General features: G+C 33.1%; 1 protein-coding gene across 1 annotated transcript; it reads right to left on the minus strand.

Moving 5' to 3' along the window:
- Nucleotides 1-19,690: 19,690 nt before the first annotated feature.
- On the minus strand, nucleotides 19,691-20,598 carry LOC141665464 (uncharacterized). Its single transcript, XM_074471449.1, has 2 exons — nucleotides 20,143-20,598; nucleotides 19,691-19,891 (listed from the first exon to the last, which is right to left on the minus strand). The coding sequence occupies exons 1-2, from the start codon at nucleotides 20,596-20,598 to the stop codon at nucleotides 19,691-19,693; spliced, it is 657 nt and encodes a 218-aa protein (XP_074327550.1).
- Nucleotides 20,599-21,692: the final 1,094 nt, after the last annotated feature.

Below are 21,692 nucleotides of genomic sequence, written 5' to 3' on the forward strand. Positions count from 1 at the left end.
TGCTGGAATTGGAGATTAGAGTTTGCAAACCTGATGAAGCAAAAATGTATAGTATGACCTTCCAGCCTGAGTTGTTAGAGAAGATAAAGAAGTGTCAGGAAGATATAATGGATCAAGATATAAATCATTTGGTAGGTGAAGAATTGTGCACACAAAAGGATGATCAAGGTATTCTTAGGTTTTCTTCTAGAATTTGGATTCCACCGTTGATGGAGCTGAAGAATGAAATTTTACAGGAAGCTCATAATTCGAGGTATTCAATCCATCCAGGGAGTACCAAGATGTACAGAGATTTAAAGGAGAATTATTGGTGGCCAGACATGAAGAGGGAAATTGCGGAATGGGTTAGCAGATGTTATACATGTCAGAGAGTTAAAGCAGAGCATCAGAGACCAAGTGGATTGCTACAGCCATTGAAGATACCAGAATGGAAGTGGGAACATATTGCCATAGATTTCATAGTTGGATTACCAAGGACAAGAGCTAATCATGATGCCATTTGGGTTATAGTGGATAGACTTACCAAGTTAGCTCATTTTCTGCCTATAAATGAAAGATTTTCGCTCGATAAATTAGTCCATATGTACCTGAAGGAAATTGTAGTTCGTCATGGAGTTCCTGTGTCCATTGTATCTGATCGAGATCCAAGATTTAATTCAAGATTTTGGAAGAGTTTTCAAGAATGTTTAGGAACAAGACTGAATATGAGTACAGCCTACCATCCACAGACGGACGACCAAAGTGAAAGAACGATCCATACAATCGAGGACATGTTATGCATTTGTGCTATTAATTTCAAAGGAAGTTGGGACGAGCATTTACCTCTGGTAGAATTTGCTTATAACAACAGTTATCATGCCAGTATTGGGATGCCACCCTATGAAGCCCTTTATGGACGCAAATGCAGACCTCCAGTGTATTGGGACGAAGTAGGAGAACGCAAGATACTTGGACCTGAATTAGTGCAGCAGACAAAAGAAGTTGTTGAAGTTATCCAGAAAAGATTGATAGCAGCACAGGATTGTCAAAGGAAATATGCAGACCAGTCAAGGAAAGACATGGAATTTGAAGAAGGAAGCTTGGTATTACTGAAAGTATCACCGTGGAAAGGACTAACGAGGTTTGGAAAGAAAGGAAAGCTGAGCCCAAGATATGTCGGACCTTTTGAGATTCTAAAGCGCGTTGGCAAAGTAGCTTACGAATTGGCGTTACCTCCGCACATAGAGCACATTCACAATGTTTTTAACGTATCGATGCTTAAGAAATATAATCCAGACTCCAGGCATGTAATAGAATATGAGCCAATAGAGCTTCAGGCAGATTTGACATATGTAGAGAGTCCGATAGAGATTCTAGAGGAAAGAGAGAAGGTATTGAGAAATAAAGTGGTAAAGCTAGTAAGAGTATTACGGAGAAACCCAAAGGTTGAAGAGTCAACCTGGGAGTTAGAAAGTGATATGAGAGAAAAGTACCCTCGTTTGTTTTCTTAGGAGATTCTGAGGACAAAATCCTTTTAAGGGGGAAGGATGTAATATCCGGAATATATCGTGTAATTATTTTTGTTAATAAATAATTATTATATGTGTTCAGTATTTATTCTATAAATTATTTGTTAAGTGTCAAATGTGTTTGGATGTTTAAAAATATTATTAATTGAGTATTTTAATTTTATATGTCCAAAATAAAATATAGATAATTATCATATCTTCCTAATTATTTTTATGTTGATTTATGAATTTATAAGAATCATATGTAATTTATAAAATCTTTTTCCGGGTATTTAAAATCTATTTTATAAAAACGGGAACCAACCGACGTCATCCGTTGTTACGTTTTTGGAACCCGAAACTCTTCCGAGAACTCCTTCCTAACCTAATTGTAATATTCCGAGCATTTTCCATGTTTTGACTTTTTCGATCCGGCGTACGGTTTGTCCTGCGCGGGACCCGGCGCAACATTTTCGATACAATATTCGTTTCCGTAAATCAATAAAACTCGTATTTTCGATAAACGGGAGCATTTTATTAACCTATCCCAATTATCACCTCGTAGTACGTGTAACCAGGCGCTGAGACCAAGACCGCGGTACAAATTGTACTAATTTGGATAATTATCCCGAAAACCGATATCGTTTGGATTAGTTTTTACAAATAAACGTACCGTTTTATATCCGGAATGATCCAACGGGATACTAATTTTCCGTAATTATAAATAGCCTTTTACCGTATTTTATTTCGTATCAAAATCATTTGCAGCCAGTAATTATATAAATTTCCAGAGAAAATCCTTATATTTATAAACCCTTCTGAAAATCAAACCACAAATTGAAGGTGTTATTGATCTCCGTGTGGAACGCTCGAGTAACCAAAACAGAGGTTTTAAGGTGTTCTTTCAGTTTCTTCAAGTTTCAGAACTGCAGAAATCAAGGTTATTTTTCTATATTTTTATTTAATTTCGAATTATTTTTATTAAAAATATGAATTTTTGTTCGGGTAATTGTTTGTATGATTTGATGATTGCATGTTGTAGAGCTTGTTTTCCTGATGATTTTCATATGTCATACGTCTGATTTGGAGTTCAATAACATGCTCAAAAGTGGGTTTAATTCTCGAATTTTAAAATTAAGGTTTATAACCCGTATGAATGTTTTCAATTGAAATTTGGGGCTTTTTGATTTAGGGGTTATTAGCTGTTGATTAATAGTGGATTATGTTCCTTATGAAATTTGCAATCGATTGGTATATAGCTCGTTAACAGAGGATGTCTGAATCGAAGGGAGTTGTGTTTTGAAAATTTCCGAAGTTCGCCGGAAACCGGCGATGTTCTTGGCCAATTTCCGACCAAGTCTGGGGTTATTTGAATGATTTGATTGCATGAATAAGTTTCTGGTATTGTGTAGATTAAGTCTGGAGGTGATGGTGGTGGGAGGATGCCGGAGGTGAGTTCTCCGGCCATCCCCGATTGTTTTCCGGCGACCCCCAGGAAAATTACAGTTTAGTACCCCGACTTTTGAAAACGATGAAGTTCAGTCCCTGAACTTTCCAAATTTTCAAAAATAGGATTCATGTTTTAAAAATATTCAAAAATCATATTTCCTATTTATTCTTATTACAAAAATTCGTTTTTAATTTCTGAAAATTCCAAAAATTATTATTTTAATTCCAAAAATTATTTTTAATTCAAAAATAAATCTGAATTAATTAGTTAATTAATTTTAGTTGATTAATTAGTCAGTTAATTCGAAAATTAATTAATTAATTGATTTAATTAATTATTAATTGATTTTAATTAATTATTTAATTAGATTTAATTACTTAAAAATGATTTAAAAATTCTGAAAAATAGTTTCGAGCTTTAAAATATTATTATAAATTATTTTCAAGGCTCGATAATTATTATAAAATTGTTTTGAAGCCAGAATTGGCCAGCCGAACCCTGTTTATTATTCTGAAACTGATTTAACAACCCGTTTTAATTCCGAAAAATGTTTTAAAAATCATTTTAAATACCCGAAAGCTTGTTTATGACCCGAGACTTCTTTATAAATGATATATCATTGATTATATGATGTGTTATGTGTTATATGTGACTTGTTGGTTAACTGTCAGTCTATATAGTCGATTTTACTTGTTTATTGCGTAACTTTCAATCCGTTAATCAGATTTGGGTAAAATGAAGGGTAGATAGAATTATGTTTCGAATAGAATCGTATGAGTTGAATATTGATAGATGCTTATGATATGTGAGCAGAAGAGGAAAGGCGTAGAAAAGGAAAACAGGTAGTCGAGGAGTAAGACAGTGGTGTTTGAAAGCGAGTGCAGTATAGTAAGCTAGTACCAGGCAAGTGTTCTGAACTTTCTCGAGATATTGTAGTGATTGATAGTCTTGTTTTATATTGCAAGTACTTTAAAGCACTGAACCCTAAACCCTGATTCCAGTTATTGATCTTGAGTCGTAAACCAGATTCTTTCTAGACCAGTAATTATTGCATACCCAAATACGAACCTCAAATATACGATACTACTCCACAAATACATACAAACTAAATATCAAACACTGAACCAGATTGCTTACACATTCAAACCATTGTATCTTATGCTTTGAAAGACCAAATCCTTGAAACCCTGAAACATTGATTCCTTGTTATCCAATTCTTTCGTTACCTAGCATCATTGCTTTGAAAATGCTATATTGATCCTTATGCAGATTGAAACCATTTTCATTATTGAACGTCCAATGTTGTTAATGATTCTTTTTATTGCTTATTTTTGTTTATTTTGTTATTATGTTAGAATTGGATTGTTTTTTTTATATAAAATTGTGGACCAGATTTGTGGTCAGACCATATGATGGTCAAGTTAGGCCAATGTGTGCCTTGGATCCAGTAGTTAGAGCAGTGCTGTGTGCTTTGCTCGGGGTTAGTGCGTGACTGATCAGCAGCCTAACCTTGGTTTTTAAAATGAAAAAATAATATCCAATTCTAAATCATAATCCATTGTTCACTTGATATCATAACCATATTTACCTGATGATCATTATTCTCAATTTCGTTATTGTGACTTGCTGAGCTAGTTAGCTCATCATTTGTGCGATATTGTTTATGTTCTTTTCCAGTTAAGAAGGAATCGGTTGGTACCGGGGATCCCTAGTCCGGCGCGAGAGCTAGGGGTTCAGGTTGATCGAGCTAAGCTAGGAGGCTTCTTTTGGGATAATTTGAGTTTGTAAAAGTTTGTAATAATGTTTAATACTCAGTTCTGAGTTCGGAATAGCTGGGATTTGAACGTTTGTAATATAAGTAGGTGTGTTTGGCTTGTGTGCATACTTTAACCTGTTACGGTCCGTGGTAGTTGGTAAGTAGGGTCACTGCATATTATTATTATCTTCATCATTGTTATAAGCAGGTTATTGATAAGGTGTGTGTGTGTGGACCCCAAACTTCTGACCCGGGTTTGGAAGGCGCCACAGTAGTAATGACATGGCCCATGTTAGTGTCTCAGATATGCTTTCTGAACCAGTCATGATGATAACCTGAAATAGTTTAAAACTAATTTTATTACAGGGGACTTATGAAGGTCAGCCTGGTTGGATCGTTTGTGAATGAACCTTTTTTTAGTGCATGAAACTCTACATATTAATTTAACTCCAAAGTCAAAAGTGTTACAATAGTGATTATTAGAAACGGGTTTCGTACCATTGATATAAAGCCAAAATCGATGTGGCTCTAATTTTTATCGGCTGGAGATCGGAAAAGTGAACAAGAAACTTCTGAAAAGGTTTCCAATATTTTTGTGTTTGTGTTTGTATTTGTGCGTGTTTTCATTCAAGTAAAGTGTATCTTCTGCTGCTGCATATTAGATTTTCTTCTAGGAGCTCATATTAAATGGTATGCTGTCTAAAATCTGTGTTTGAACTATGTAAGTTCTGCAGAGTGAAGAGGAAGCAGAATGTCAGAGGGTATATGATTTAGCTGCTGAAGTGTATATGTTGACCTTTGACCGCTCAAAACCTCCCGAGGAAGTATGTTCTACCTTTTCCACTCTTAAATCTTCAACTAGTGTTCAAAATTTATAATTTTTTGTGCCGTTTGATATGATAAACTGAATGTTTCATATGTTTGTGTAGTTGGTGATTGCGAGGTAGATTCATTCGATCAGAGAAGAATACACTGAGTCGGGTCATGTACTGCCTCTAACAACATTTAGAAGCTATAATTCAAACTCGAAATATATTTACAGATCAGTGTATTAACAATTTGGTTTTAATAGAATATGAATATGCAAGTCATATTTATTTTACTCATTAATGTGAGAATAATAATATTTGGTTGTTATTTTGGTGTAAAAATAATTTGATTTTTTTGTATTGCGTAAGTAGTGTAATAGCTAAATATACACCACTTTTATTGTGTAAAAATTAATGTCAACCAATAAAATACAAATCAGTTTGTGTGAGATAAAACTGATATCTATGTGACAATATAGACATCACTTTTAAAGAAGAAAAATTGATGTCATAAAATTTAATGTACATCGCTTTTAGATAAACAACTGATGTCAAAGACTGAGATGTTCAAGTCTAAATTGAACATAGATATCACTTTATTTGGGCTAAAATTGATGTCTATATGCCAATATAGACATCACCTTTAAGTAAAGAAATTGATGTTTAATATCTGATTTTACATCACCCAAATGAAAATATTCGATGTCTATGTGGAAAAAAAACATAGCTCATTATATGTTTAATCTGTTGTAATAGGTGTAATTTATTTATTAAATTATTTATTTCTAACATTTTTTGTAAAAACAATGCATCGACATCAGCTTTTTTGCCAGAAATGATGTCTAAGCCAATATAGACATCGGGTTATGGCCGATGTCTAGAATAGACATAACCGACATCAACATCGGTTGCTAAATAGCATAGACATTGGCCAAAAACTGATGTCTATGGACTTTTTTCTTGTAGTGGGTGGAGTAAATTTATTAGGGAGAGGGAGCTCAAGTGTGATGATGATTTACGATTCACATTGTACCAAGACGAAGAATTTCATACCTTTGATATTGAAGTTAATCCCTGTAATTGAAGACTGTCAACAATGTTGAATGATTAATATTTGGATTTGGAATTTATTTAGTGTTCAAATGGTATTTTGTTGTATTATGATATCCATAGACCTATTTTCCGGATTTGTATGTCAATTTATAAATCTTGTGTTGGATTATTGTGGTAATTGAATGCATGACTTATATAACTTTGCATTTAAATGTTTACAGCATAATGTATGAAAATTGTTCATGTTTTAAGTGGATGCCATCAATCGCTTTATTTTTATGTTTGTGATTTAATAGGCTGCACGTATATGTGAATACACTCCAGTTTAAGAAAATCACCGAATGTATGTAAACAAAACTGCTGGAGCTCTATACGAATTATATTTTTTTGGTCTTATATTTTATAAAAAACATCTGTATTGAAAAAAGGGTATTTTTTGTATTTTTTGTTATATTTTATCATATGCTAATGAATTTTTATTTATAAATTTACGTTTTACTTATGTAAGCAAATAAACTACAAATTAATTTATCTCGTATTAATGAAAGAGTGTGACGTGTTATGTTTGTCACGCTTTTCTCGAAATCTTTTGTGTAACGACTCGTATACTTTTATATTATTTAAAGGTGTTACTATTAAATATTTAATTAAATAAATATTTGTATTGGCCTTGACCGCTATGTGTTGTTTTATTATTATGTATGTGTGATTTTTGATTTACTAGGTTGTTCTTGTAATTGGTTATGGACTTGTATTGAATTGTTTTCACTTTTAAAACTGGATTTAATACAAGTTTATTTGTGTAAATATGTGGATTGTCTCTAAAATTGTTTTTATGACTTTATAATTTCAATAATAATTTTAGGACTTTATAAAATTGAGAAATCAATATTTCATTAATTAATTATTTATTAAATGATTTTCTGAGTGTGTTTAATGGTAAAATCCATATTTAATTATGGAAATCTTCAAAAATTATGAAACTTCTATTTCATTAAGTTCGTATTATTTTGAGAATTTTAAAATTATTTTGGGAATTTTCAGGATTAATTTCGCCCGCGTGTTGATTCGTTTAATCGATAAAAGCGGATATATGTTGCGTTTCAGAAATTGTTTTAAAAAATATTGAGATTTACATTTTTATTGACTTCGGGATATTTAAAACATTTTAAGACTATTTCCGTAATTTTCTGAATTCATTTTAAGTGCGACTCGGTTCGCTAAAATTGAATTTCGGGTTCAAAGCACGTTTTAAAAACAACTTAAAAATTTATTTGGAAATGTATATTTTATCAGTTTTCAATTATCCCCAGAATTCTTAGCTATTCTCGCAAATTTCGGGTTATGTCTAACCATGCATTGTTTATTAAATCGTTAAATTGCGGAGTCAGATCAGGATAATAATCGGATAAATATTATTGTTCTTATCCCCTTATCTCTTATCCTCCTTTTTCCCTCATCTCCTGGCAGTTTTTTTTACTCATTTTTCTTTGCTGCTCCATCTGGAATCTCTCCTCAAATCTCATCTCTGTCGAACTCAATCTCAATCCTTCTCTTTCTCTTCTATTTGGTCCCCGATTCCCGGTGGGTTCACTGCTATTTTCTTTCTTTTCCCACGTCGCCCTTGTTTCCGGTATGTGCTTGGTTCCGGCCATCTGTCTATGTGTGTGCACATATTGTGCACTTTTGTGTGTGTTGTTGTAAGTCTGTGTGCCTGTTGTGCCCCGTCGATTCTCCTGTGCCATTTTATTCTTTACCTCCGGCCGCCTTGATGCCGCCTGTTTTTCCGGCGAGGTGTCATTGGTGCGGTAGTGATTGTTATGTGTGTATTGTTGTGTGTGTAAGCGTGTGTGCGTGTGTATGATTGTGTATGCAATGATGCTTAATTCTGTGCCGTGGCTGTTTTCCGGCCACCCGGGTCTGTGTTATTTTCCGATTGTGCAATTATTAATCGTTTTAATTATTTTATTTTCTGCAAAAAATTGATTTAAGTGATTTTGTGAAATAAAATAAATTATTCGTGCGGGAAAATGATTTTAATAATCGGCAAAATTTCGCGTTGGAGACCCGGGAATTTATTGGGTACCCGCGAAATTTTGCCGCCATCCGCAATGAATTTCGACGAGCGGACGGTGGACGGTGATGACGTTGTTCTGAGTCCTATAAATAAATAAATAAATATAAAAAATATGAATAAAAATATAAGATGTAAATAATAATAATTAGTTGATTCAAATCAGTGGTTGGGAAATTGTGAAATGTGCATTGCGTGATTGGTTTGGACTGAATTGATTGGTTGTGATTTGGCGTCGAGTTGTTCGACGGGTAGGCCGATAAACAGATGAGGTGCTGCCCGAATTTTTGGAAATTAAATTCGGAAATTTGGAACATACCCTGTAATTATCAGAATGTTGAATGGGTATAAATAAGTATATACATATATTTTATGCGAAAACTCGATTGTACGATGTGATGAAATATTATGTCAAACCAATAACCCTAATTTCGTAAAATGACGAGTATACGTATTTTTCTGAAAATGAGCCCCGAATCGATTTTTTGAGATTGTGAGCCTTAATTGTTGCTTGTGTTATTATAATATATATAATTACGAGTCAGGTTTGAATATTGTTGGGTAGAATTGGTATTGAGGATATGTCAAGCATACCAAGACGTCTAACGTAGGGTATTTCGACCCTGTAGGTTATAGTCGGGAACCTGAAAGTGGACGTTGGACTAAAGATAACTTAGTGAGCAATCGACGAGCTCAGTAGGGTTTCAACCGAAGAACCTGAGTATTGAAGTCGAGTCCATGGTGATCTAGTGATTAGCCGATAAAGCCTAAGTGTCCGAGTCGGATCATAATTGATCAGTAATAGCCGTAAAGCTCTGCAAGGCAAGTACCCCTGACCATTCTTTTATGGTGCAGTACGTATGAATAGCTAAATGTTTTATTCTCGTAATGGATCAGAAATGTTTTGAGTTACGTATCCCCCGTAGTTATAAATCATTGTTTTCAAATTATTTTGGGGAAAAGTAACTTCGAAAGGTACCTATCTTGAAGGAAATGATTTGCGAATTGGATTTTATATTTGTGCTGGTTAAATAAATGATTTTGAAATGAGATAGGTACAAGTATTTTGAAAACTGGATAAAATGATCGGATATGGGATACATTGGGGCCAGAGCAGGCCTATTGAGGTGGCGTAAGAGGCTAATTCGGTTGCGCGTAATATATAACCGATTAGTCCAGCAGGTCAGAGACCTAGCTAGTCTCTGAGTTCCGAAATAGGTATATGGGATGGCAGCGGGAGCCGTCCAGTGTTGATAGCCTGATCAACTGTCTTCACATATCCGTAAGTATCTGATTTGGCTTTGTGATTCTCGTAACGGAGCAAGTGAGTTATACAGTGGATTTGGAAATGAAAATGGCATTCTAGAATTAAACTCTGGTATTTGTACACAGCACCCTACTATATTTGTTTTATTGAAAGCATGCTAGTTTGAGTATCCAGTTTATGAATGTTTTATATGTTTTGCGAACGAGCTATAATCTTTGTTCTTATCACTGTTTTATTGTAAACGGTTTTATTGTTATTCATATAGTGGTACTGCTGAGTAATTAATTGCTCACCTTTGCAGAATATTTTACTTATGTATTGCAGATGCCTAGGAGATTCTCGTGCGGTAGTCAGGGCAGAGTTCCAGCTCCTTTCGTGTCAGGCTCCTCTAAGGTAGTTGTGCTGGACCAAAGTTGATCTGTTGAGTTGCTGCGTTAGGTTAGTTATGTCAAGATTGTTAGAAGTGAGTTGGGTTGTAATAGTTGTAAACTAAGTCATACTTAAACCTGGAAATGGTCTTAGTAAAGGGGTTGTAGTTATATATTATTAATGATTTGGATTGAATTATGATTGTTATTATTGTTGTTGATGACGTCAACTCCTGACCCAAGGGGTTGAGGCCGTCACATTTTGTTATACCTTTATTACTTTTTTTTATTAAAATTACCTCATTATTCCTTTTTAAATTTTGTTTTAAAGAAAATTGGTTTCGAATTTGAATATGAAGTTGGCTATTTTTTTGTCTAATATATTTGGGGTATTTTTTAAAAAAAAAATATTATATCAAAATTATGGAATAATACGTACAATATTGTCCTGAAAATATCACATGTTACTATTTTTGGAGTTGTTCTTAAAACATAAATCTTTGATTTTTAAACTTCATTTTTTAGTTTATGAAGATATTAATTAGTAATTTAGTGACATTTCAGTTAATAATTAGAAAAGTGGGCCTAATATTTCTGATCGAAACCATAGCAGTAAATTAACTACCTCTCCTTTTTAAGCCCAAACCCCACCTTTAAGAGACTCACAAAATTATAATTAATTTATAATTGATTAACTTATCCGTACCGACGAGATGAAGATGAGCAATGCAGTTACAGAGGATAATGCAGTCAATCGATGTCAATCAAAAGATTACTTAAACTTTATAGAGGTTAGTATGTAGATGGTAATCTAGAATGAACATGATAGTACAATATTTTTAAAGATCTGTACTATGATGTTGTGTCAAAATTTTATGCAATATCCCACTTTTCTATTAGGTTGTAATTGACGAATAATGTGATATATATCCGAGTATTCGAAGTTGTAATGTCGATTGCATGTGTAGGAAAATGAGTTATATGTACTGAATGGATTTAATGTATCATTACAGGAGACCGAACATAGGAAACTAATATTAAATTGTATTAATACCATAATAATTGAGATTATGTTTGAATTGTAATGTATATTTGCAGGAACGCAAAAAAAAAGCACATTTCATGGGAGGTTGAGTGGGATATGGGTAATACTTCAATTAATTTCATTTAGTTCGTAATGGATTAGTGGCTACTGAACAATTTTTGTAGGGTTATATCAAAAAAATATTTTCAATGTAGGAAGGAGACGGAAACCATTCACGACCTTTATTTCATAGAATGTCGAGACCGATAAGGGCGTTGCATTTGTAAGTGGTCGTATTGTTTTTTTTTAAATTTCCTGATCAGAAATATGGTAAATTTTTTGTTAACTGCATTATAAAATTAATTTTGCAGAGAGTTCTAGCATCTTTTATTGAAAAATTCAGACATAAACTTCCTTCCTCTGTATACCTCAAGTGTAGGACAGTAGTTTGGAATGCCTTATATGATAAGTATAGAAAAAAGTTCTGTGGACTATTTGAATTTATGAGATTTTATGACCTCAAAATGTACTCTATTGTGGTTTTTGATTATTACGGAAATGGCAACTTTACAGTGTACTTGTACAACCATATGGCTGTTGAGATTACTTATACGATAATTGACCCAGTGGATTTTTTCCGAGAAGAATACTGAATACCTTGGAATTTGAATGAGTTTATATATGGCTGTAATCACTATGTGACAGAAAGGTACCTTGCTTGTTTTGACTATAATGCTGTGAGACTTGATTTCGAGAATTTTTTCCTGGTGATCAGAGAGTGTAAAACAACAGAGGACTTAATGCATATGGTAACCTCTCAAAACTTGTACACATTGATTATAAATTCTTAATTGAGTACATCTCAAGGTTTTTAATATACTCTCATATGTATTAATTTGGTCAGGAATTGCCTATCAAAATGGAAAAATTGTACATTAAATGGAAAGGACTGGCAAAGATCTGTTTAAAGTATGGATGTAAAAAATGGGAAGGTTTGGCAAGTTTGGTTGATGATAGGTGTGTTCTCGGAAATGGATGGCATGAGCTCGTGGAGGACTTGGATATTTGCGCTGGTGATGTGCTTGCTCTAAACATGGCAGCAGATCCACCACAAATGTTTTACTCTTTATTTTTAAAAAGAAAGATGTGGAATCTGAGAAAAGTACATGTACTACCAAAATTTCTCCTATTTATTTTTACGCTGCCTGTCTAAGTGTATTTTAAAACTATTGTCATGTATATTTACAAATTTAGCCTGCTAACAAAATAAGAATTCATAATTGCAAATCAGGGGAAACGAATGAAAGCAGATTATTTTATAAACTTCTCTGTACGGGCGCTTTACGCTACGGTAATGTTGTGAGTAAAATAATTATTTCTGTAATGCACTTCTTTAATTTTTCCGTTCAAAATAATTAACTGTTTAATGTTTTAAAATGATAACAAATAGTCCCATCTTTTCTTGGACAGGAGACTAAAAAGCAGCTTACTGGTATTAAACATATTATAGTCAATGGAATGAAGTGGAGAAATCAGATACAATGATGAAACATAAATTATTCATCAGTTAAAACCATTGTTTAATGTTTTTGGTCTGTCGGAAAATGATATCATATTGTTTAGTATTGATGTGAATGGTGACTTGTCTGGAAAGCTTTTTATCTGAAGGTCTGGAAATAACATCTCCGAAAGCAGAAAGTAGTAGCAGGAGTATATGGACTGGCATTTATTCTCATGCTTAGTAGAATAGAATGGAGACAACTGGTAAAGTAGGTATGTAATTATAATTTTTATTCGAGTTATAATTCAAGTATCCTTTCAAATCAATAGGATGACAGTGTATTATATGTGTATTTAGAAACAGGTGTGGATCAAGTGCTGTTGGGTAGTGGAATGGAAGTAGACAATGCTGCTATGGATGAGGGTCATGTTGGAACAGCGGATGTGGTCATGAATGAAAACCACAATCAGAATAATGTCCATGAAGAGAACCATCTCCAATTCTCTAAAAGCTTATCCAGAAGCAACCTGACTAATAAATGCCACAGAGTGGTAATTCCATAGACATTATCCTGATTCAGAACAAATCTTATATTACACTTGTAAATAGTTTTTTAATAAGAAAGTAGTGGGAGTGATACTGAAATACCAAATTATATGCAACATATTCCAAGGGATGTGAGATTTAGAAATCAGGATTGGAGAAGCGGTGATATTGCAAGGTTTAGAACAAACCGAGGAGTTTCGGAGATTAGAATAGTTTTTAACCATATGATGGCTAGATTTTCTGGTGGATTGAGAAATTTCGTCAGGGATCATAAAATCAAGGAAGATAATGTTCAGCAATTTACTTTGCGAGAAAATGATGATGTTCCTACATTTGACGTTAAAGTTAATCTTTTAAATTAGTACTTCATGTCGACAGTTTGCTACCTTCCCATGCATTAATATTTTAAATGTATTTGTTCTGCTGCTATAATAATGTCGGAGTATTGCTGTCGAAATTGTAAATTTGGGGGTCTGGTCGTGCTTTGATACATTATTGTTATTCATGTAATTTCTTTGTGGATGGTATGGGATACTTCAATATTTACGTGATTACGACGGTCGTAAAAATCTTAGGTTCAATTCCCATGTATATTTTTTCGGCACCTTTTACTTTAGTTTGATTAACTTTAGGAATTCCTTGGATTTTATAGTAAATTAGTAGCTTCAATTAAAATACAGAATCATTACTATTAAGTTTCACATTTAATGTCATATTAAATTTATCTCTCACGTCCAATATATGTGACTATAATTTTAATATACTAAATATGTCATGTTCTCTTTTACTATTAAGTTTCACATTTAATGTCATATTAAATTTATCTCTCACATTCAATATATGTGACTATAATTTTAATATACTAAATATGTCATGTTCTCTTTTAATGTAATATTAAAAGATTCTGAACATAGAAGTACTAATTTAAAAAGTGTAAAAAGCTCTAGTATAACGCTACCAAATTTTTTAAATAGATAACACGCAATTCTAATATCCCCACAAATACACTCGGAATAACAATAAATAACATTGCTCGAAAACAATGAGCACCCTTATTTTACATCTCAAAACCACTTTATTTTAAGTAAATATAATAAGCTCTTGCATATCATAAAAAAGTCATGTTGCAGCGACTTGTACATCAATTATTGATATTGAGAAACCTACATAACATGTGGAACACAATAGTTAGAGTACGAATACTAAATTATAAAATATTAAATTCTAAAGTATCATAAAATGTGTGTACCTTTGTCTCAAGGCGGTGACATCAGGATAGTCAATATTGACAAAGATATTTGTTGAAGGCAGATTTCCCATACGAAGTATGCCTTTTTGAAATAGATAAATCAACTGACGTTAGAAATTCCTGCCATGAAATACAGTATTGTGCAAAAAATCGGTTCATAATAAAAAAAATTTAAGGTAGAAGAGCAAGAAAATTCACCATGGTAAATGTTGATGTAGACAGATGCAATGATCATAATTTTCAAGTCTGTTCCTATATCCTGGTATAAAGACTCAGTATTTGGTGGTAAATTACCCACTAAATAAACACGGTGCGATGTCCTAAAATTAAAATATGGACATGATAATTTGACCTTGAAGAACAAAAATGTAAGACGATGATATTGTATTCATCTGGATTAAATAAATATAATATGGGATTTCTTACTCTCCATCGTTTAGTCTGAAGTGCTCCATAACCCTTGAACCAAATCTGCTCAGGACTGTTCGCATTGGTTCTAAGTCCTCGACAACACCAATAACATATGTTTAAAATTATAAAGTAATCAGGATGAGAAGTTTATAACTCGTGTGGGTCAGCGTTTAAAATGATGTACCTGTGGAATAAACAGGCATCTCATCTTCATTAGAATTCAAAAGAGCGTTGTCTATAGCAGGAAGATGAGTCAATTCAAACTTGTGGCAAGGAATCATGAGAGTATCTATTGACACGACATCCACAATAGTGGTGGGAAGGAACCGTATGCAGATTGTGGAACATACAGGCCTGTACATACCAGTTACAGGCATGACACCTATGTTCCTTATAAGGTATAAGGTTCCTGGATTCAACAGTCCAACAAATTGATTCCAAATAGTAGGTGAAACAACTGTAACCATGTGTGTATTCTGTATTCAAAATAGAGTTTAAGCATCATTAATGGATGTAAAAATACAACCGGAGTACATTGTTTTCATTGCAACAGATAAATATCAAACACACCTCACAGTCTGACAAAATAAGATTATGCCTCGAGACCTCTCTAAGACCATTAATTGATCTCCACATTCTTGACACTCTAACTTTCAATATCCAGGCAACTTGAGTGGCATTCAGATCGGACAATTGTTGATGGTCTTCCATATCTGGATGAAGATGGTCAGATTTTAATAAGAGAATGTATTATGTATAGTATTTTTTGTTGGAATTGAAGAGAATGTGTAAAAACCTGTATGTTCTTATGGAAATTGAGTATAGAACAACTGTCGAAGATAGTAAATATATAGTATTCTCTTAGTTGAAGAGGATCGAGTTTGAATATGGTAAAGATACTTAATCACAACATTTTTTTAGGAATATGTTGTCATCTTGATTGTACTAAGTTAGGCTAATTTGGATAGGCTATGGCATTCCGTTTCAATCACAAAATATTTGGAAACAGTTATCACATTCCTCAACAAACCAACATTAAGATAAACTGGTAAGAGTCATCACAATCCGGTTGTCATACATCATGTTGTGCATGATTTAAAATTTAAGGAGCTTACTTTGAGTATATTCGGGTTAAAAAATACGTAAACTTGTATACTGTTCAAAGAATAGTTAAATCTTGTAAATTTTTCAGTTTCTAAAAATTGAACCATTTTTGTTTTAAGTAAGGCATTGCTTGCCTGGATTCAAATTAATTTGATATTGTAAAAATGTCCTATATGCTATAATTTTAAAAAATTAGTCATTATATTCCACTAAATCATTTATGTCCACAAAGGACATTGACTGTCAACACAAAAGGTGTACGATAGAATCCATGAGAAATAAGTACTACAACATACTAAAATTATGATTTTACCATGATTCATTAAAGTAGTATATATGTGTCTAGATGGAGCTCACATTAATGAAGGATCAGAGACCAAAAACATGTATAACAATCCATGGAAACAGAATATAACTAATTATGATAATTGGAATAAGAAATATTGTTGCTTGAATGATACTATTAAAAATTAATTCTGGAATAAGCAAACAAAATCTTGAAAATCCTCATAGTTGGATCATGAAATCAACCTAGTTGGATCATGAAATCAACCTTCCTGCAAGCATAAATGAATGATTCAGTAACTAAATTATAATTTCTATATTTTAGAGTGATAGATAAATTAATTAATTGTTTAGAAAAAAAGGGAACCATACTATATGAGAAAATAGGATGTCTAACATAAGATGATAGTAATATGAGTACCTTTTTAATTTTTTGCTAACAGATTTAGCCGAGCCTGGAGTTACATGCACGTCGTCAGCTTTCGAGTACTACATATGCACATACCGTTGATAAGAAAGTCTGAGGATTTATTAATCAGGCAAAAATAATGTTCAAAGAGCAAATGTAAAATAACAACATAATTCACTTACTTCAGAACCAATGTTATTGGAATAACCTTCAGACATAATAGGAGAATCAGAAGGAGTTGGAGTCTATATTGTAGGTTCATATATATTTTTAGCATAAAAAAATTTGTTATCCTTAACAAGGTTGGATATGGTTAGACTCAGTTCTACTAAAATTAGTCTTCCAACTAATGATTTAAGAACTTTGGGAAAGCTTTTGGATGGATCCTAAACACATTTGTAATAAATTGAATTCAGATATGTGGTATAACATATCTAATAACAGATGTAATATTATAACAATTGTTTACCTTATCGTAATCAGAAACCACCTTTGTAGCACTTGTTCCAAGAACTCTTCTAGCAGCTCGATCATTCAGAACAACATCACAGGAAAATGTTTCATCCTCAGCAAGGACCATTATACGGAACCTCAAGATAATAGGTAGCTAATATTGTTAGGCTTTAATTTAAAGTATCACACCTACAAATATTATACACAAATTTTAATAAATGAGTCACCTCTTCGGGGAGATGGGAATGTTTCGAGGACATTTGGTACATTTAAATATTTTGCCAATGCGCTCAACCTCGTGCATACATCTTTTACAGCTATAAAACCACCAATTTATTTCCTCATCGACATTGATAATATTAAACATGCGTCAAATTCTTCTCTGGAATACGATGAAAATGTAATAATTAACAACATAAAGGAATATTTAAAAAATAGTTTTTGTCAAAATTGGATTAACGAAATACCTTGAGATAATCGTATGTCAAATTCTCATTAAGGTCCTTCAGTGACAATTTTTGAAATAAGGTAGGAACCAGTTCATTTTGTTTAGCTTGGATTGATTTTTCTCTTTTCAGTATATAACCTTCTTCAAGCAACCTAAAGAGATTCAATAAAATAAATATAGAGTAAAAGGTGGATGAGTTAATTTTAATTTCGTATCTATTTGTTACCTTTGCCTCATATCAGTCACAGATTCATCATCAAGATTTATATACAAATGAGTAGATGGTAGTCTACCAATTTGAACAGAGCCTGATTATGGGAATCAAGTAAATTATTTAATCAGCAAGAATTATAATTATGTAATAGGATTGCACATAAGAACAACTTACTCATAAACGTAGTAACTTTTGTACTTGTTAAAATAGCAATGATAGGCTTCTTGGGATCTTCAACCATCTTGTCGTTGAACGACACAGCAAGATCACCCCAAACAGTGACTTTGTGGGCTTTACTTAAAAAAGGATTGAAATGTGTGGTTAATAATCTTTAGCAATATGCGAGGTAGAGCAATAATTTGACTACTTAATAAATATACATACATGAAAGACCTTAAATCACATATTCTAAACTTGACAATGTCTCTATTTCCATATTTAGTAGGAAGCTTAGTCAAATCTTCATACTCTTCCACAATTCCAATAATATATGTCTTACACAGAACGTATTTTACATGATATTAATGTATAAGTGCTCAAAATATTAATATGGTTGTAAATATGAGTACAGTAAGATAATAGTGAATTAATAGAATGCGTTACCGAACCTATTGCAAATTCAGGCTACTGAGGAAGACATTTATTTGCTTCAGCAAACAAATCTCCCAGGTCCAAAAACTCAAACTTTTGTAACGGGATCATGCCATCATCAGGAACAGTCCTGACATTAGTGGAGCCTGTAAATATGATACATAGAATTGACCGGACCGACTTCAAATTCCTGACAGGATCTTTAACTGCAAACTGGTCAAAAATGTAGACACCTCCTTCCACAATCTTCGTGGTGAATCCATTCCAAATATTGTGATAGGAAAAGGCATGAACATGGTTATCCTACATTTTTAAAAATAAATAAATTACATAAATACAATTAAGTTCAAATTAGAATTGACATAAATACATCTAACCATACATCATCGTCCAGAAGAATGAGATTGTAGCCTTTCAGTGAGTTTGTCTCCAAAGTCATATTTTCCCACATCCTGGTAACCCTGACATTAATTTTCCAGTTAGTGCTAGCCTTTTTGAGATTGGATAGATGATCAAATGACTCCATTAAAAACAACATTATAAGAGGAGCTATATAAAAGATTATTCAAATAATGTAGATTAGAACAATAAGTAAGAAATTCATTCAGTCCATATTTTGAGAATAGTATAAATAGGTTAAGGAAATGAAACTCTTACAAAATGGTTGCACTCTTGAGAGAAAAAGATTAATAATGTTTTAGCAGATGAATCTCATTCTGTAAAAAAGTTGTAACTATATCTCACTAGTGAGGCATTAGGGAGATGCCTATAATTTAGCTCGAAATTGATAGTGCAAATCTATTAGTTTAAATGAGAAATAGAGTAATATCCTGGTTTAATTTTCTGATAATTGATTACATAATGTTTGATGTGATGATGACAACTAACCCACCTTATCATTTTGGTTATTTTCAAAAATAAAGGAATACTTCCTACCCAGTATATCATTCAGATTTGTACTATTATTTTAACCATTAACAATATCTTCTTAATCAATATGTTAAAATTTTAAAAAATATATGGTTAAATTGGAGAGAATGTTTTAATTTAACATATTGATGCAGGTCGAACACATAAATAATTGTAATATTTGAGTTGCTACATGTATGACATTGAACTGTGACACACAAAATATCGGGAATGAAGCGGGAGAAAGAGAAGTATACAATAAAATTGTATTAATATGTCAGGTCAATTGTCTACACTTGGAAGATTGTAAAACACTTCCTCGAAAACTATATTTTTTGTAATATTTTTGCTACTACAATCATCACTATCTATGAGAATATGGAGGCCTTCAGGACGTGTAACTCTGGATATCGCAACATAAGTATGTTCATGTGAGAAAGCTACTCTAGGAAGGTAAAGCCCAACTATATCAAGTGACTGTCCCTGAATTTTTTTAATTATCATGGCATAACATATCTGAATTGGAAACTGAACACGTTTAAATTCAAAGGGCCAGTTCGTGTCACTTGGAATCATCTCGATTCTTGGAATTAGATGTTTGGTTCCAACATGAGATCCACACAGTATCTCACATTCAAAAATGTTATTTCTACAAGATATGATAATCATTCTTGTACATTATATAATCCCATAATCTGGTTTAAGTTTCTCATAAGCATGACGACCACTCCTACCTTCAATTTTAACTCATGCTTGGGAATGCAAGGCATATTTATAGAGTTTAGATACTCAACTAGAAATGTAGATCTGAAATCGTTATCATCATCACCAACATCATTGATTGAATCCTGATTCAGATACGTAAACAAAGTTCCTGGAATTTTTACAAGTAGCTGTGTATTAATTTCATCCACCACGATATTAGTAGGTGCGAGTATAGCCCTTGATCTGAGGTATTCATGCGAAGAGATATTATGCAGAAAATCTGGGTATGTCACCTCAAAAAGCTTCTGTATAGGTTCTCCATACTTATGAGCAATATATTGATCAGGAATTTTAATTAACATTTCACCACTGTCTGAATTTGGAGAAATATTGGTTTCCTTACCATCACCAACCGCAAGCTGCCACTTGTTGAATTCAGCGATGATTTTATTCTCCAATTTTGTATTTCCTGCATTAAGCTGCATGTTTTGCTTCAATAAAATTACTTCACAAGAATCCCAAATCTTGGATTTATTGAGGGTAGCACAGACTACTTCAGCTCTTGGCGCTTTTGGAATAACTTGAAGTATTTGCCGAAAATCTCCACAAAAACAATGGTTATACCACCGAATGGCTTTTTAGCTCTTCTTTCATAAACAACAAACATATTATCTCTCAAGGATTGATTAACGTATTCAAATGCATGATGATGTTGCATAGGTGCGTCATCCCAAATTATTAAATCAGTTTGTCGAATAAGCTCAGAAATATCTGTCCCGTGTCTTAACCCGGCAGAACAATGTTCATCAAGTTTGAGAGGAATGTGAAAGCGGGAGTGTGCGGTTCTTCCACCGGGAAGCAACATGGTAGCTATTCCACATGAGGCCATAGGAAGCACAATCTTATGCTCCGATCATAATCGATAACATAGTATCTTCTACAACAAAGTATTTCCACCACCTCCATTCCCGTAAACGAAGAAAACACCACCTTTTTCTGATTGATATTGTCAAGAATGAAATCGTAGACTCTTTTTTGTTCATCATTCTGAGGACTATGATTTTTTTCATGGATTTTCTTCATATCTTCTGTGTCATCGGATGTTTCCTCAAGAATTAGCCTATTGTCAGAGTTGGAAAAAAATGCATCTCCTGGAAATGGCATATCTGGGAAGTTTCTTAGGCTTTTACCAATATCGTTCTACAATTTCTCAATCTCTGGCATAAAAGTACATAAAATTTATCCTATTAGGTACATACTGGAAAATGATAGGGCTTAAAGAATTATTAAAACTCATACATGCAGGAGCGTAATTCTGGATATCATAATCTGATAGACAAAGATTTGGATTGTTAGTGAGGTGTCGCCTCACAAGGACAATATCATCTGACATGCATCCGCGATGAGTGTCCCAAAGACTAGATGGATGATAAATTGGACTGTAAACTACAATGTTGAAAAATATTGCACGTAGTTGTGAGGCATGGATGTATGCGCATTTTCAGCTATAGCTTCGTGCCATTGCTGGTCATTCTGGAGGAGACCTAACGCGACACAAGCCTCGTGAAAAGATTTATGA

This window comes from Apium graveolens, chromosome 6 (genome assembly GCF_009905375.1).
Source record: "Apium graveolens cultivar Ventura chromosome 6, ASM990537v1, whole genome shotgun sequence".
In the NCBI taxonomy this organism is placed as follows: Eukaryota; Viridiplantae; Streptophyta; class Magnoliopsida; order Apiales; family Apiaceae; genus Apium; species Apium graveolens.